Raw genomic sequence first — 17,838 nt, forward strand, 5'->3', positions numbered from 1 at the left:
CACACACACACACACACACACACACACACACACACACACACACACACACACACACACACACACACACACACACACACACACACACACAATCCCAAAGACTTTATCGTAGACGTAAAGTCACCCCTCTTTATTTTCTATCAACTGTCTCTTTACGGTGTTGCTTTATTTAAGCCCAAGGGCTTTTTAACACACCTTCCCGTCTGTTTATTCTTCACACTGTTATCCTGGTTATACTTAAGGTCTCCTCATCGTCATAACACACAAGATACTCGCTGTTGTTACCTGGTACTCGCTGGGCCAGAAGGTGCTGACGGCCAGCTCCACCTGGTGCCACTGGCGCCCCTGGGAGCCCGAGATGTTCCAGACGGCGCTGCCCTGGGGGCCCCCGTTGACCCTGATGAACACGTTGAGGGCCCCGGGGCTGTGGCCATCGCGGCTGTACAGGAAGTAGCTGAACTGGATGCAGTGGGTGTCGTTCTCGCTGAGCGGCCGCAGCAGCATCTGGGCCCGCTGGCCGGCGTAGTGCTGCGAGGCGTTGACCATCATGAAGGAGCCTGGGGGAGGGGGAGGAGGAGGGGAGGAGGGGGAGGGGGAGGGGAGGAGGGGGAGGGGGAGGAGGAGGGGATGGGGGAGGGGGAGGGGGGGGAGGAGGAAGAGGGGAGGTGTTACTTTGGCTGGGTCCCAGGGTAGCACGCACCACGTCTATGGGCGGGGGTTTCCAATCATTTTGGCGAGTTCAGGTCAAGAGTTCGAGTCCATTTTGTTTGGAAAAACTACTAAGAAGTTTTTGGAAATTCCTCTGTGTAGCACTAAATACTGCATCGTGTTATGGCAATTCCAAGATCTGACATTTTTTTGTTACCCCAACTTCCTAAAGTGACGGGCAACAAAAAAAGTGAGCAGATTAACCCTTGGAGGGACACAGGACTGTAGGGGTGTGGTCTGAATGCCCCCATCCCCCTGACTCCGTCTACTCCATTGGCTGGAAGGAGTAGAAGGCCATGGATAGATTCAATGGATTCTGGGGGACTTCTTTATCTGTTGCACAACGCCGACCATGATAACCCTTAATAACCTAATTAGACGTAAATGATGTGTCTCGGTTAGACGGATGTTTACACATTGTTTTAACCCTATCAACATCATCCTCCGAATTCAGGGTCCCGTTAAACATATGCAGATTGCACCATCCTAAGTGGTCAGCAGTAGTGGATTGGTGGTTATCGATTCCTAGCCAGCCAAATTGCTCTTGCTAACAAGGTGGTCACCTCCTGTGACCCCATCTGCATATGATTAGGCAGGGTTGGGAAACACAGTGTTATTGGTGTTTGTAGATTAGTTCAAATCCGGGTGACTGCGGCGTTTCGGTTTCTCTTATTTGTCTCGGTCATGCGGTTTGAGGTGGGGATCTGTAAGTGTGCGATATTCGAGCACAAACTCAAAACGTGTCTGAAACCTTTCCAGACACTTTCTGGGTAAACTGCTCCAAACTTGTCTGTGAAGGTTTCAAATCAACACCGTATAAACTGACCACTTGGGAATACACTTATTCAAATTCCTTTCTGAAAGCTTCACCCACTCCTGCAGATGGCTTTCATTCGGTGGAATATCTCCGTAACAAAACCAAAACGAGGTGTAACTCCGGCTCTTACATTACAGGGTTCCAGCCTTTGGGCTCTGTGCCGTCTCCCCCGCAGAAGTTCTTCTAAACATAGTAGGACTGCTGGATCAGTATTTCTGCTACAACATAGTAGGACTGCTGGATCAGTAATTATACTAAAACATAGCAGGACTGCTGGATCAGTATTTCTGTTGGAAAATAGTAGGACTGGTGGATCAGTATTTCTTCTAAATCATAGTAGGACTGCTTGATCCGAGATTAGTGGGTTTCAGATTCCGAAATGAAAGGGTTTCGCGTTTCGATCCCTGATGTCTGCATTTACAATCTTCATTAACATGTTCAAAAGCGTAAGCGTAAGTGAGGCTGAATTCATTCAAAGCACTCCAGTAGCTAAAGACAACGTGCACCACAACTAACTAATAACTAGACAGAGTGCAGGGTAGCTTTCATGACCTGAGATTCACTCATTTGATTCCACTTCTAGGTATCCTACAGCAAGAGACCGTGACGCTCATTCCTACTCCAATGTACTCCCTGTACAGTGATTCGTGGATAACACTGTCTGCTCCGTGACTGAACAGTACAGCCTAACTGGGAGAATGGAACATCCTGAGGCGTGTGACGGCAGGAACACCGTGACCTGAACTTGACGAAGCCTGACATGATAATTAGCGACTCATCAATTTGAGTGGCTCTGACTGGCTGTCAATCACATAGAGAATCTCACAATCTCAGGGAGTGTTTACCAAAAGAGAATGCAGGCCTGCAAGATGAAAGAGTTGTATAAGCTGTATGGAGTGAAGCGACAGAGACAAAGTTGAACGTGATTTTCTTTCAAAGACAACCGGGTAGGAATACAAGAAAAACTATCTAGAAGAAAATTGGCAATATCTTCCCATCAGACACAAGTAAGAAACGGATAAACTTGTGTTACATTTCACCCACTAAACACACAAAGAGCTCCTCTTTCATTATTCTCTCTCTCTCTCCCCCTCTACCCATCTCTTTCTACCCCTCTCTTTCGCTCATCTTCATAATTCAGAAGCCCACAGAAATCGGAGCTGTCCTCCAAAATGCTGCAGTTTTCCGGTTGTCACTTTCTGGCGTTCCTATCCCCCAGTCCCTGTCTCCTCCTGACATGGCTCTGTTCAGAGTTTTACAGGCCCATCTGTCCGTCTTCCCCTCCACATGTGGCATCCTTTGAAGGCAGCGAAGGACCTTTTGTTTCAACATGCCAGACTCTCTCTCTCTCTCCTTCAGTGTCTCTCTCCCCCTCTCTCTCCCGCCCCCCATATCTCTCCATGTCTCTCTCTCCCTGCTTCTCTCTCTCTCTCTCTCTCTCCCTCCCTCCCTCCCTCCATCCCACTCTTCCTCCCTCTCCCTCCCTCCAACTCTGTCACAGCACAGAGACGGCTCCCGTGCCACGCTTCTCGGCGTGTCGCGCCTTGGCGCCAGAAACGACAGCCGTTCACGAGAAGGTGCCGAGCGCGCGAGAGAGAGCGAGCAAGAGCGATAACGTGAGGGAGAGAGAAGAGAGCGCACCGAGACAATGAGCTGTCGACAGTCATCGCTCTACAATGAGAGAGAGAGAGGGAGAGAGAGGCGGGGAGGAGAGAGAGGGGAGAGCGAGGACGCCGTTATTGCGCGAGCCGGGGGGTGCTAACTTTGTTACTCCCGCAATCATCGTCAAACTCGTCAACACTCGTCCCATCAAAGCGTCTGATTTAGAGGAGGAGGACAAGGAGGAGGTGGAGGGCACAATAATGATGCACATTCTGCCATTGTGACCTGTTATGTCGCTTGGTTGTTATGGGGTGTTTTTTCTTTTGGTGGCGCTGGCAGTTTGTAGCGTGGGTTGAGGAGCCTGCTTGCTGCCATTAATCACACATATACGCACGCACGCACGCACGCACGCACGCACGCACGCACACACACACACACACACACACACACACACACACACACACACACACACACACACACACACACACACACACACACACACACACACACACACACACAGTTATTAAGCGCTAACAGCAAGCCAGGGAATACACACGGCAAGAACATGACAATGTGACACGTGTGCTGTTCCCGCACGAGACACAGGCCGCTGTCCGGCATCGACGCGCACACACACACACACACACAACCTGTTACACAGATTTACACACACACATACGTTTCTCCGGACCGAATTAACTAGGCGTAGTTTGCACCCAAAATCATGCTGACCTTCCCTGCTTCATGAAGGTGGCCTCCCTATCCCTCCCCCCACCCTCCTCCTCCCGCCAAAATACTTGAGGCGCTCTCTGGAAACTAATCTTAAAATCTTCCTCTCCCTTGCACAAAGAAATATTCTCCGGTCCAGCCCCCCCCACCCACCCCGTACCACCTTAATAATAAGATGGGCTCCCCTTTGCTGAATTGGACATTTCTGGCTTTATAAACACAGGTGGCTCAAACACAAAGATGGATGCTGCGACGTAAATATAAACGTATAAACGAGTATTCACAATCCCAAAGATATTGTGACAGCAATAGCGCTAGCTAGAACGAGGACCCCCTTGTCACGTTTGCACGGTTGGGGCCCAATTTGCGGCAGGCGGTACCCCGTCAGGTCAGCCAGGAGGGCTAAAACTATACTTTCTTTTTCCCCTCGTTGTCAGCAATCAAACAGTCCTTGGTCACCCCCGGACCGTGCAGGACTTGTTTGTTCAGTTGCCTGTCAACCTGGACCGCGACTCCGCGAGACATCCCCCCCCCCTCCACCAAAAACCCCCACACACACCCCAAAAGGCACGTACAAACAGACACAGTCAATAGCACTCCCACAGTTGGTCCAATACTACTCTCAACACTCTGTCTTCAATGACCCAGAAGTAGAGGGCAAGTGTCACACTGACAGAAATATCCTGTGATAACAAGCAGCTCCAATCCTTCAGAGATCTCACAGCCTCGACATTCTCCCTTCCTTGCTCGCTCTAATTCTGCCTCCTCTCTCCCGGTCTCTCAGCCTTTGTTGCTACACGGTGGTGCCTGGGCAGAGCTGGACAGGCCTTCTGCCTCTTCAACACCCATCTTTGTGTCAGCTCCACTCTGATGTGCTGAGGCTCTCGGGAGTAGCTGGGCTAAATTGCTTTGCTTTTTGAGCAACCATCTTGGCCTTCTCAGTGTTTTTTGGGGCGTTTCTTTAGGAGAAAGTCTTTGTATGAGGACACTTAATCATTCATTTTTTTGCTTACTCCTATTCCACCAAATCCAACACAGTGCTCTATGATTGTTCATAGGTCTCTTTGATTCATTGGATAAGATGATGGCAACAAGATATGTCTGACTTCTAAATTCATAAAAAAACACTTGCGAGCACTATTACAGTAACACTGGCCAATCCTAGTGCAGCAACACTAGCCAAACCTAGTTCGGAACTACTAAACAATTATTGATCAGAACGGAGAGCTAATCCTTGCAGAGAACCAGTAGACAATCTGATGTAAAGCCACAAGCCTATCCTACCCTATGCAGAACATTTTGTAAGAGACATTTCCCCCTCCTTCCTGTATTTGTCATATATTGTGTTAATGTGTGTGACAAAACATTATCACATGTTTTGTTCCAGCAATCTCGGATGCAAAGCATTCAGACATTAGTGTAGATTGCTATAGTTTCACAAGATTGCATATTTATGAATATTACCGACGTTGTTCTGCCGTTTCTTCTTTATGCGGCTCTTTCCGTTCTTTTTATGTATTGTTTTAATTCATCAAAGTGACAGGGAATGGATAAGGAGTAATAATGTAGGCTGATGCCTCCGTTCAAAACAGGCCCCCATCTCTCTTCCCCGTAGTCTGGTAAAGACTGCATGATTAATGGCCTAATTAGGGAACTTTCTGTGATTAACACTGTGCTATGATATTACCGCCTTTGATAACCTCGCTTCATTTTGCCTGGGACACACGGGGGCATACACACAGTTACACACATGAGCACAGTAGACAGACACAATACACAAACATGCACAAGTATACACACAGTGACAAGCACCCCCCCCCTCCCATGCACATGCACAGCAACCACAGATGCATATTTAGGAAACGCGTAAAAAAAGCTCAGACATAAACAGAGTCACACACACATACCCACACCATAGACAGCCACAGACATGAAAATATAGAGGGATAGAGACAGACGCAGAGAGAGAGAGCGAGAGAGAGAGAGAGCGAGAGAGCGAGAGAGCGAGAGAGCGAGAGAGCGAGAGAGAGAGAGAGAGAGAGAGAGAGCCAGAGAGAGAGAGAGAGACAGAGACAGAGAGAGAGAGAGAAAGCGAGCGAGAGAGCGAGATACAGACACACACGCACACACATCACGTACGATAACTCAATAGAGTCAACTAGGGAAAAAATATATTTATATTTATACAGCCGGCCCATTCCAGAGAAATTCTCCATGAATCTATAAAAGCAGATAAGGCTCCATCTATTTCCCCCCTGACCCAGCCAAGGGCAAGGGAAACATGCATTAGGAGATTAGGAGGGCGTCCTCAGCTCCCTGAATTCATATCAGAAATACGGGTTCGCAACCTGAGTCATAGCTTTGCCTGCTTTTATCGCAATCTCCGCCAAGAGAAATGTCCGAAAAAAATGGAAGCGTTTTGGCCAGGGACAGCTCTGTTTGTTTTGATTTTTTTTTTCTTAATCTTCATATCTTATTTTTCTGCCCCATCAATAAAGCTGTGTATAACCCGGGCCGTTTGGCAACCGCGACAAGACCCATCGTTCATAGAGAAAGGCCAGACCTCATTTTAATCAAATGTTCATAAACAATTTTTTATCTCTCTCTCTCTTTCACAACGTCTATCCTTCCCCCATTTCCCCTCGCTATTTATAACTGACAAAAAGTTCGCCTTAGCACCGTTTTCTGTTTGACATTGATCAAGTTTGCGTTTGGCAGGCAGTAATGCATTATCGGGAGCGGACAACCCCAATTCAGTTACCCAGAATGCTGTGCGCCGCTCCTATGTGCACAGGTCAAACAATTCGCCCCCCTGTGTTCTGAATAACGCCATTCTCTCGCTCTCTGCATTTTATCTCTCCTCTCCCTTTCTATTCTCCCTCCCCCTCTGTTATTGCAACCCCGCATGACCTCTTCCTCTGTGGCGTGCGCGAGTGTGAGGCGGAGCTAGAGAGAGAGAGAGAGAGTAAGAGAGGCAGAGCCAAGAAAGAGAGAAAGCCTGTGATGTCTTCGGGGTGACGGGAAAGGAAGAGGAGCAGACTTGGCCTCGGCCCGTGCAGATTTTGACATTTAGCGCTGTGACACTGCGGCCGAGGCAGTACAAAACGTACGGGGGGAGAGGAGGGGGTGAGGTGGGGGAACAGAGTGCGTGGGCGAGACACCAGCTGCTCGCGCTCGCCACGTCAAAAGGCGAAGCTGCCCTTGAAGCGGGCAGCCCGCCGCAACGCACGCGGCGCCACCGCTCGTCCTCCTCTCTGAAGCGAATGAAATTCCCTGCGCCGGATCCGGTCCCACCCGCGCGACGGTTATGATGTAATCACACGTGGGGAAAAATCGTACGTCCGAGCGAGTGCCCGGGATCGCCCGTTCAGCTGCGTAGATACGGGACGGCGTGCGGCGCCAGTGTGCGGATAAACTCGGGGCATGGGCCGGCGGCAAAGCAGGGACATCGTGGGCGTGTGTGGCGTGGGTCCAGAGAGGGCTCCCAGGAACCTTCTCCCTGCTAGAAATCAATAGTGCATTACCTGCCCACCTGGCAGGAACAAGGAGCTGCCGTCTACCCCCCACCCCCCCCCCCAACAACAGACACACAAATACACACAGACACACACAATAGCATCTGCGCTGATCTGCTATTTTATGTCATCTCGTCACCCTGAGAGTTGTTTTTTTTACTTCTCTTCTTTTTTTGGATTTACCCTCTTCTTTGCCAACAGTCTCTCCCTCTCTCTCTCTCCCTCTCTCCCTCCCCTCAGCAAGAGTTGAGATGAGGTGAGATGAGGTGAGATGAGGTGGGATGAACCGAAGCGTTGCTTGTCATTTGAGGGAGGTGCTTTGTTCGTCCTTAGACCCACCGTAGCAGAGAACCAGGAGGACAAACCCAGGAAAGGGTCCCAGTTTATTCTCTGGGATTACTTCAAGGACATTTGCTCGAGAAATGATTTCAGTAATCAATAACATAACCTTTGTAACATGTGTTTACCGTTTTTTCCATCTTCTTATGCCCTACATTCTCATTTTTATATTTTTTATATAAAAAGTTCTGCATCCAGATCCCAGGCGAAAAAGTACAATCTGAGTACTTTTCTTAGATTCACTCCCCACCACTTTGCTGAGAACTACTAATAGATGTAATTCTGCCGCTGTGAGGGCTGGCGTCTCCGGGATAAAATTGAGCCCGACATGTCTCGCAACAGGATGAGCCTATTTCAGGCTGACATACTGTCATTTTCTCGACAACGTGTTATGTTGGCGCCGGCTTGCTTTTAAAAGGAACAACACACCTTCCCATCAGCACCTTTTTGGATGATATAAACGATTAGGGAGAGGGAGAGAGACAGAGACAAAGACAGAGTGAGAGTGAGAGTGAAAGAGAGAGAGGGAGGGAGAGGGCGAGAGAGAGAGAGGCAGAAGGACAGACAGAGAGACAGATTGTCAGACAAAACGTAGGGAAAACAGGATCGACGGCAACACGCTGATAGACTACAGGTTCCATGATGCAACGTGAGCAGAGGAGAAGGCCTGCTCCGGCGGAGCCGACATGAGCGGAGATCTGGAGGGAGACGATGATTTAGATGAAAAAAATGGAAATTCAAGGGAAAGATGAAAAGGAAACACGTCCCGGGCGGACGACAGATACAAGAAGCCCGCCAGCTGCCACCCTTCAAAAGAAGCGAGAGGAGATAGCGATGGTTCGCTTCCGGGGCTGCTTGGCAAAGACAAACAGAAGCCCATTTCATTCCCTGGGCCAATCTCTCCCCCCGTATAAACTCTCCTTTTGGCCACGTATTTACCTTTCAACTGATAAGGTTGAGATGGCCACACTGGGTCTCGTGTGTGTGTGTGTGTGTGTGTGTGTGTGTGTGTGTGTGTGTGTGTGTGTGTGTGTGTGTGTGTGTGTGTGTGTGTGTGTGTGTGTGTGTGTGTGTGTGCGCGCGCGTGCGTGGCAGCTTCCCGGGTAGATTAAAGCGTGTGTGTTTGGAGCGAAGAAGGGAGGGAGGGCATTTTGGATCATTTGGGGTCTCCTAGGCTTGACTCTGGGCCAAGTCCCGGTCGCCAACCCCCCCAACCCCGCACCGCCCCCCCCCCCCCGCCCCCGCTGCCCACCTCCCCAGCTTATCCACCCTCACACTGTGAGTGGTGGGGAGGGTGTGATAAAGCCCCGCATCGCGTACGGCCCTGCTCCTCACGGAGACCCTGCCAGCGGGCGTCGGATCGCAGAGGAGAAATAAAGAGAAGGTGCCATTTTATAGCGAGGGGGGGGGAGCCGGCGCAGAGGGGAGAGGACGGGAGAGGAGGTCAGGGGCATCTGGACCAGATCACCTTCAACCGGCACTCGGAGGAAAACGGACCATCTGTCCCCACACACACACTGACACACACACACACACACACAGGCACACACACGTATGCACACACACACACACACATTATCCCCCAATACTGAGTCCAAGGCTGCGGCTCCTGATAAAGTTAGCCGTACCAGGAATGAATGAATCAATGAACGAATGGGAGACATTTAGCCAGTAGCAGCAGTAAGAGGTACGACCAGAGGGAGAGCAGAGAGAGGAGCCTGTTCCCAGTGCCCCATCTATTGTGCTGAGATGTAGGAGTCAGGCTCCAGTGGCGGCGGCGGAGTGGCGGCACAAGCGGCTGTAGGGAAAGGTGAAGTAGTGTCACATAAACCCTCCCTCACTTGTGACTCGATTCACCGCTCGCACTACGTTCTTCTTCAGGGGGGGAAGCTCACTAATAGTCTACATTTTGTGGCAAGAACACAAGCCCACTACTTTTGGAGTAAGTCCCCACGCTCACCGGCTCACACGGTGTGGCGTTATGCTGACGCACGCACATTTAATCACAATATGGCCGGAAAAAAGAAATAGCTGCCTCTGCTTTTTTGAATATTGCACGACTCAAATTGCCATCCCCGATACCGAAATCAATGTATTGTGCGGCCGTACAATGACGTGGGGATGAGCTTCAGGGGAGGAATAAGACAGTGAGGTGTGTGGGAATCAGACACAAGATTAAAGCTTCACAGCAACCCGTTTTAGGAGAGAAACCCGGCTGCCCACACGTTCCACCACAAATCCCATTTTGTACCGAATTTCGTCATGAACATTGACATTCTGTTCAACGCGTCGCTGAAGTGTACACCTTAAGGGGATTCAGACAGTGGACAGGTGTCAGGATGACATGTACAGTTAACTGTTCCTTTAATCAGCATGAAGATTATCTCCAATGGAAGGCGCCCACACCAAGATCAAGGCTTGTTTGATGATCCACAAAATCCAACCCTTCCAATATGAGGTCAGTCTGTTGGGGGACGCTGGATGAGGTTTCTGGGGTAACCTGCATTAGATTACATCTACCCTTCCGTTGAAAGGCAATTTTTGACCCGGCAATATGGCATAGAATATATACTTGGTAGATTTCATTAGCCCTGAGCTAAATTGATCCTAAAGACACTATCAGAAGGCTACATTTGTGAACATGGCTCTGGGACTTCATTCAGACAATAGGGGGCGCACCGTGCCTGGCCTAAACCCGTCCCTCTGAGGGGTCCCCATTCAGAAAGAAAGGGACAGTGTCCCCCCCCCCTGATGTCACGCCCAGCCGCGGAGCAGAGCCCACCATTGGCCCAGAGACGGGTGGTTTAAATTTTAAATGTGATGCTGAAAAGACCGCCAGCCATCTGACAGTGCACCCAACCCAATTCCCCTTTGAGACCCCAAAAGCCCCCCCAAACGGCTAAGCCAGCCCCCCCACAAAAGACTGGAGGCGTACCAAATCATTCAAATTCACCCAGACTCTAAGCGGATTGGCTGCAGGGGACACAAAGCCAACCAATAACCAACAAGCGCAAAGATTCAAAAAGACAAAACACACACACACACCCATCAACTAGCCACATAAAAGGGGGTTCACTTCAACTACACTTCAGCTTTCACTAACCCACGTGGCAACGGTTGGTCACTTAAAAGCCATTGCTCTGTCAGACACAAATGAAAGGCGTTTGTAACGGCCAGTGGCTTGATTCCCATTCCGACGTGTCTTTGGTTTTAATGGCAGGGCTCCCAGCAAATAACGCCCCGGAAATTGAAATCAATAGTCATAAATCAGCATAATAGGATTTCCTTTGTGTGTGTGTGTGTTTGTATATTTGTGTATGTGCGTGTGTGTGTATGTGCGCATGTGTATGTGTGTGTGCGTGCTGGTGGGGGGCCCATGGCCGAGAGGGAGAGAAAGAGAAAGAGAAAGAGAAAGAGAAAGAGGGAGAGGGAGAGGGAGAGGGAGAGGGAGAGGGAGAGAGAGAGAGAGAGAGAGATGGAATATGCTGCAGTCGTCAAATCTATCATTTGACATTTACAACCATTAACTCTTTATTCCTGGCAGCGATTCCGCACACGCGTGTATGAATGTGTGTGTGTGTGTGTGTGTGTGTGTGTGTGTGTGTGTGTGTGTGTGTGTGTGTGTGTGTGTGTGTGTGTGTGTGTGTATAGGGGGGGGTATCTGGTTTTTTCAGACTGTAATTCACCAGCGGAAGGGGAATGGAAGGTTGCCCGGGGAACGTTGACCTTTTTTTATCTGACACCCACCCATCCCTGGTCGCGTACCAGACCGCCAAACTCGAGGCCAACCCCAGGGGTCCGTAAGTACGCCATTACCAGGGCCGACACAGTATAGGGCGGCCTCCCTCCCTTAGGTACGTACACTTTATGTTCTCCACTCACACAGCAGCGCACTCTGATCACACACCAACAGCGCCTGAGTCCGGTATTCAGGGTTTTTTATCGTGTTTTGTGGGATTCATTTTTGTGGGTTTTTTTCATAGCAATTGTCTGCTTTGTTGGTGTTCCTGGCCGTTGGTGATGGACAGGGAGGGGGCTGTGTGGGGCAGGGGGGGGGGGGGGGGGGGATGGATTAAGAGCAGGTCATTCAACCGCAGACGATTTTCATTTTTGTTTTCCCCACGCCTTTGTGCTCCATGCCCCGACAATGAACTGAAAACCAACTGCCAAACTCCCCCTCCCCCTAGATCCCCTAGCCCCCCAGATCCCCAACACCCCCCCCCCCCCCCCCCAACCGACACAGACACACACACATCCACCAACGGCCTTAGACCCAGAATGTCAGAGCAAAACAATAGCGGTGCTTTTGGCAGCGCCGGAACGCTGTGCAACTGAAAAGAGAGGATGAGCTTCTGTGCGTGTGTGTGTGCGTGTGCGTCTGTGTCTGTGTCTGTGTGTGTGTGTGTGTGTGTGTGTGTGTTATGTGTGTGTGTGCGTCTACATCATACACAGGGATAGCCAACAAAATATTTTATGGATTCATCGACGTTTTAGGTCTGACCGTCTTCCACAGGATCACACCACTGGCCCAGAGACTTGCCCTTCCACAGAGCTCACCTCTGTGTGTGGACTTCATTGATATCTCAGCACCAAGGAGAGGCTAAGGGCAGAGGATACTTCAACTGAGAAGCAGTGTGTTTGTCAATGTGAGATGCAACCCCATACCCCATCATCCCTGTTTTCCCCCGTTAATCCCCCCCCGATCGACATGGTTCAATCCTTCCTGGACAGAACCACAAGAGTCCACTTTGAGATTCGAGGGGAGAGAACATTTGATCCAAACCCGCTTTGGTGTACTTACCCAGCGGTCCTAAGACCGACAGAGGGAAGAATAGCAAAGAGAAGAGCCCGAGAGAGGGACTGAGATGTACACCACAGGGCGATAAGACACAGGTATTAGTTAGGAGGGTCCCCACCCGGTCCATTACACACCATCGAGACTCTGCGAGACCAGGACAGAGAGTGTGAGGAGAGATGGAGCGAGAGTGAGAGGAGAGGAGAGGAGAGGAGAGGAGAGGAGAGGAGAAGGGGATGGGGATGAGGGGGTGGGGAGGGGGGGTGAATCAGCAGGTGAGAGGAACGCGAGAATCGGGAGGGGGGGGGGGGGGGGAGGAAGGAAAGGGCAGACAGAATAGGTGGAGACGAGAGGAGAGAGACACAGTGAGACACGGACAGAGGAAAATAAAGAGGAAGAGAATGAGCGAGTGGAGCGGAATGAAGGGAAATAAATTAGACGGGGAGAGGAAGATTTCAGAGTAGAAGGAGGGAAAGGAGGGGACCCCCCTCGTCCGCCCCACCTCTGCAACATACCCCTGGAGTCTGCAGGAGGGGGTAATCAATCCAAGAGCCCGTGCAACTTCTGGCCTGGCATGGCAGATGCTCCCCTCCCGCCCTCCCTCCACCACACACGCGCACGCACACACGCACGCACCACCGCACACCCTCAGACGGTGCGACATTGATGAATTAGGCAACACCTCCGACAGTTTAAAATGCTTCAACTCTCCTCATCTGCATAATAAACTGTCGCCTGCTCTCCTCTCCCCTCCCCTCCTCTCCCCTCCCCCTTCTCCTCTCCCCCTCCCCTCCCCTCCTCTCCCCTCCCTCCTCTCCTCTAACTCTCGATGCTGTGTGTTGTTCCCCTCTACGTCTTTCCCATCTCTCCTCCTCTCCCCTCCCTCCTCTCCCCCTCCCCTCCTCTCCCCTCCCCTCTCTCCTCTCTTCTCCTCTAACTCTCGGTGCTGTGTGTTGTTCCCCTCTACGTCTTTCCCATCTCTCCTCCTCGCTCCAATCTCCTCCGTCCGTACCGCGAAGCCTCTCTCTCCTGCGGGGGGCACGTCGACCGTCTCCCTCACAGGGAGACAACACTAGCGGTCGGAGACCAGGGCGGTTGATTTATGGTCACGGCTTTTGTTGTCTGGGAGAAGCCGTGACCTTCTTTGTTTTGAGGGGGTGGGGGGGGCTGGGGGGGGTTGACCGAGGCAGAGCGCCACCCGTCGGTTGAGGGGAATCATCGGGTGTAGCGGCTGCCGCTGGAAAGGTTCTGGCGAGGTCGCGAGGAGATGGAATCAACAGCGTTGATTCCACGCACGCACGCACCCGCAACACACACACACACACACACACACACACACAAACTTGTTGGGCGAACGATAGAGTTTGAAAGAGGGAGAGAGAGATGGAGATTGAGAGAGAGCGAGCGGGAGCGGGAGCATTGCCTCGACAGAAGGCACTAGAGATTGCCTCTCGAATCACCTGAAAAAAAACCTGAAGAAACCCCGTATCTAGGCCCTCAAGGGCCCTCTAGGACTGGGGCTTCAGTGGTAAACCTGATAGCAGTCCTCCTGCTCTGCTTTCAGTGGGTGTGCGCATTGTGTGTGAGTGTGTGTGTGTGTGTGTGTGTGTGTGTGTGTGTGTGTGTGTGTGTGTGTGTGTGTGTGTGTGTGTGTGTGTGTGTGTGTGTGTGTGTGTGTGTGTGTGTATGTGCGTGCGTGCGTGACGGGACTCTCAGAGCACGGCACCTCTGTTGCACTTCAGTCAACCGGCTCACCTCACCAGTCCCCACACACTTTCCACATCCACAGATGCTAGTTTTTGATATATGCGTTATATATGTATGTGTTTAAAAGGTCCCCATTCTGTCTGGTTTAAGGACCGGTGATTCCTGCTAGCGACCCCACGCCAGTGGTCAGATGGATTTGTTACGAGTTGTTTTTGTTGCAGAATGTGCGACCTAGCTCTTTTATATGTCTCATCTTTCTTATTTTGTAGTTTTCATTCCAATGGTGTGTGTTTGTGTACGTGCAAGTATGTATGTGTGAGTATGTGTGTGTGTGTGTGTGTGGGGGGGGGGGGTTGCATACAAAGAGAGTGAAGAGCATTTGCCATCAAGACGGCATATGTGTAGCCGGAGGGGGGGGGCTCGACCCCTGTGTGTTACGCACCCAGGCCCCTGTGTATTAATCACCGCCTGACTCTAAACGCCACTGTGAACAGCTGACAGGGGGCCACGCGCTCTGACATCACAGTGATCGAGCAGACACAGAGAGCCCAGGGAGAACAGAGCGGCGGTTCAGAAGCCAGAGAGATACTGAGAGTAAGGCATAAAAACCAATCGAAGGCAGTTTGTCATTCAGCTGATTCTGTGAGATTTTGTCCGTCCCCCCCGTGTGAAATGTGTTTGGAAACACACATCCGATGCACATGGATAAAATAGAATATAATGTATAGACCTCTTTCTTAGAGACATCATTGTAGTATGCAGGAGTCACTCACAACACTAATGATAGGACTGATATTTTTATACATATTAGGACATGGGTGGGGGTCTTATCTCAACCATTTTAGTCCGCTCCCTGGTTCGAACCAGGAGCAGACCAAGAGTCACTATCTACATCTGTCTCGTGCGCTTGCTATAAATTGCGAGATCCTGTATCCCTGTCAAATCCGGTGGAAAATACCCAGGTGTGTGTGTATTTTTATGTGCAATATGTGTTTTCCAGTGGTACACTTCCGACATGAGTGGTCGGTGTGGAACAAAAGAAAGCACCGAAGATTGAGATTGTGAGCTTCCGTATCCATTACGCTGAGAGCCAGGTAGAATGAGAGCATTAGTCCTACGGCCTCAAGGGCCCGTTGCAAATGGAGGTTTCTGCTAAGAAGAGAAAGATGGGTTATTAAAATAATCATGAGCTGTGCAGCATGCGAAGCACAGGCTCGCTACTATTAGCATTTGTCTCCTCACGTATACACAGCGCAGACAAAGGATCTTCATCAAGCCATCGGGCACCATATGGAGCCTTCAGCTCGCGTTTCGGCTCAACGACGCACACGCATATACACATATACATAGACACACACACACACACATACAGAGACCCAAACACAGACACAGACACATGCGCGCACAGACACACGCCCAGACACACGCCCAGACACACACACACACACACACACACACACACACACACACACACACACACTAACACACACACACACACACACACACACACACACACACCATTCGTTTGACGACTGGTCCACACATTACAACTCTTTTGCTCTAAAAACTGCTGGACAGATTTCCACCATTCGGGAACGGACAAAAGCGGAACAAATAAAGCCCCCCAAAGAGCCGTTAAGGCCCGGGGGGTCTCCCATCTGCGCGGCGTCCTGCCCACAGGTGGCAGGAGCGGCGAGTGGCAGGTGGACGGCAGCTGCGGGCAGCGGCGCGGTGACTAGCTCACCCCCCCCCCCCCCCCCCCGCCGCCCCCCACTCTCCAGCCTCCACCCAGAACCCCGACTCGCTCAAAACAAACACACGGTGACGACACGCTCTCCCACCACCAGTCCTACCCCTCCTCCTCTTCTCCCTCCACCCCCCCACTGCCGACCGAAGGAGTTTGGACGAGTGTGGAGGCAGACTGCAGGCGCTAGGTAGGGGAGGAGAGAGAGGAGGGAGCACACATAGACACACACACACACACACACACTCGTATACAAACACACACACACACACTCGTATACAAATACACACACACACACACAGACACACACACACACACTCGTATACAAACACACACACACACACACACACAGGTATACAAACACACACACACACACACACACTCATATACAAACACACACACTCGTATACAAACACACACACTCGCATACAAACACACACACACACACACACACACACACTCGTTTACGAACACACACACACCCAGACACTAATATACACACAGACACACAAACACACACTCCCCCACATTCATATACACACAAACACAACCACACACACTCAACCACTGACACATACTCATTCTCTACTAATTCCTTTAGGCCCGGATTTCCGAGGTACAGCTAATTCTATGCACATAAATTACAATAGCAAAAATACGTTTCAGGAAAAACTAACAAAGAACTTTCTTTTTTTCTGCATCGCTCTGACAAAAAACTTTCTTTGTTAATTGTTGTAGTCCTGTTTTCTTCCCTTGTCTTAATCTGGTACCACATTTGAGATAAACCCAGAGTAACCAGTGGCCGATAGAGCAGATCGCGAGATAAAAAATCCTGAAGAGGGAGATAAAGAGAGATGGGGGAGAGAGAGAGAGACACTGGGGAGATCGCACCACCGAGAGGATTAAGGGTGAGCGAGGGAATGGGGAGGGGGGGGGGGGGGGGGGGGGGGGGGTGGGGGGGGGGGGGGGTCAGGGTTTCTGGTGGGCGGTGGATGCTGGTGTCCGGGGCAAACAACCCAAACACTCAGCCTTCCATCAGGTGCTGTCGGTGGTGGGCTTTGAAGTGCCCCCTGGGAGAGCTCTCTGCAGGGTGAGGGCCCCGTGGAAGACGAGGAAGGGGAGGAGAGGGAGGAAGGGGAGTGGGGGATTACACAACCCGCCTACTAGCTAAATCCCCCTGCAACCACCCGGCAGCAAATCAGTCCGTTTCCACTAATGACCTTTTGCCTATTATTTAGGGAGAGGGTGGTGGAGTGATTGTGTGGAGGGGCGGGGGGGTGGGGGGTCCGGCTTATCTGCGACTCACATCTTCCATCTATGCAGCCCGGGTTGGGCTCGGGGGGGGGGGGGTGGATTGAGTGGGCGAATCTGCCGTCACCACCACAGCCAATTAAAAGTTTAACGAAAGGAGATAAAAATAGAAAAAAATAAAGTGAAATTAGCGACTCCAGCGCGATGAGAGATCCGGCTTGTCTTTGTTTATGGGGGAAGCGAAAGCGGGGGAATTGATTGGTTCGGTCATCTCTGGAGCGTAGCATCGCGCTATCTGCTAGTATTGAGGGTGGAAAGGCTTTTTCCAAAGACGTCGGTTGACCAGGGATGAGTTTCAGTTCAACCATTTATAAATTAAAAACTTAAAGCTTGACGCTTCACAACTCCCTTCGCGCCACATTAGCTACAAACGCAAGTTGCACCCGCTGGCCATTGGGGGGCACTAGAGAGCAAAAGCAAACACAAAAATCACTTCTCAAGGTCACGACCCCGCTCTCTCACTGTTTGCCGGGCTTCAAACTTCCACATGAAGTGCGGAGCTGAGTAACCATGACCCAAACAGAGCCCTGAGCACTGGGCGAAGAGCTGCACAAGTGTGGGCGTCCGACATGAA

At 50.9% G+C, this 17,838-nt stretch overlaps 1 protein-coding gene across 1 annotated transcript in view; it reads right to left on the reverse strand.

Annotated features, from left to right (window-relative positions):
• ptprua (protein tyrosine phosphatase receptor type Ua) overlaps positions 1 to 17,838 on the reverse strand; it is a gene marked incomplete in the record, with an annotated part of 118,550 nt that overhangs the window by 49,638 nt on the left and 51,074 nt on the right. Inside the window, 1 exon segment of the mRNA XM_030346943.1 lies at positions 283 to 554. Within this exon segment, the coding sequence (XP_030202803.1) occupies positions 283 to 554 (272 nt within the window).

This window comes from Gadus morhua, chromosome 22 (genome assembly GCF_902167405.1).
Source record: "Gadus morhua chromosome 22, gadMor3.0, whole genome shotgun sequence".
NCBI lineage: Eukaryota > Metazoa > Chordata > Actinopteri > Gadiformes > Gadidae > Gadus > Gadus morhua.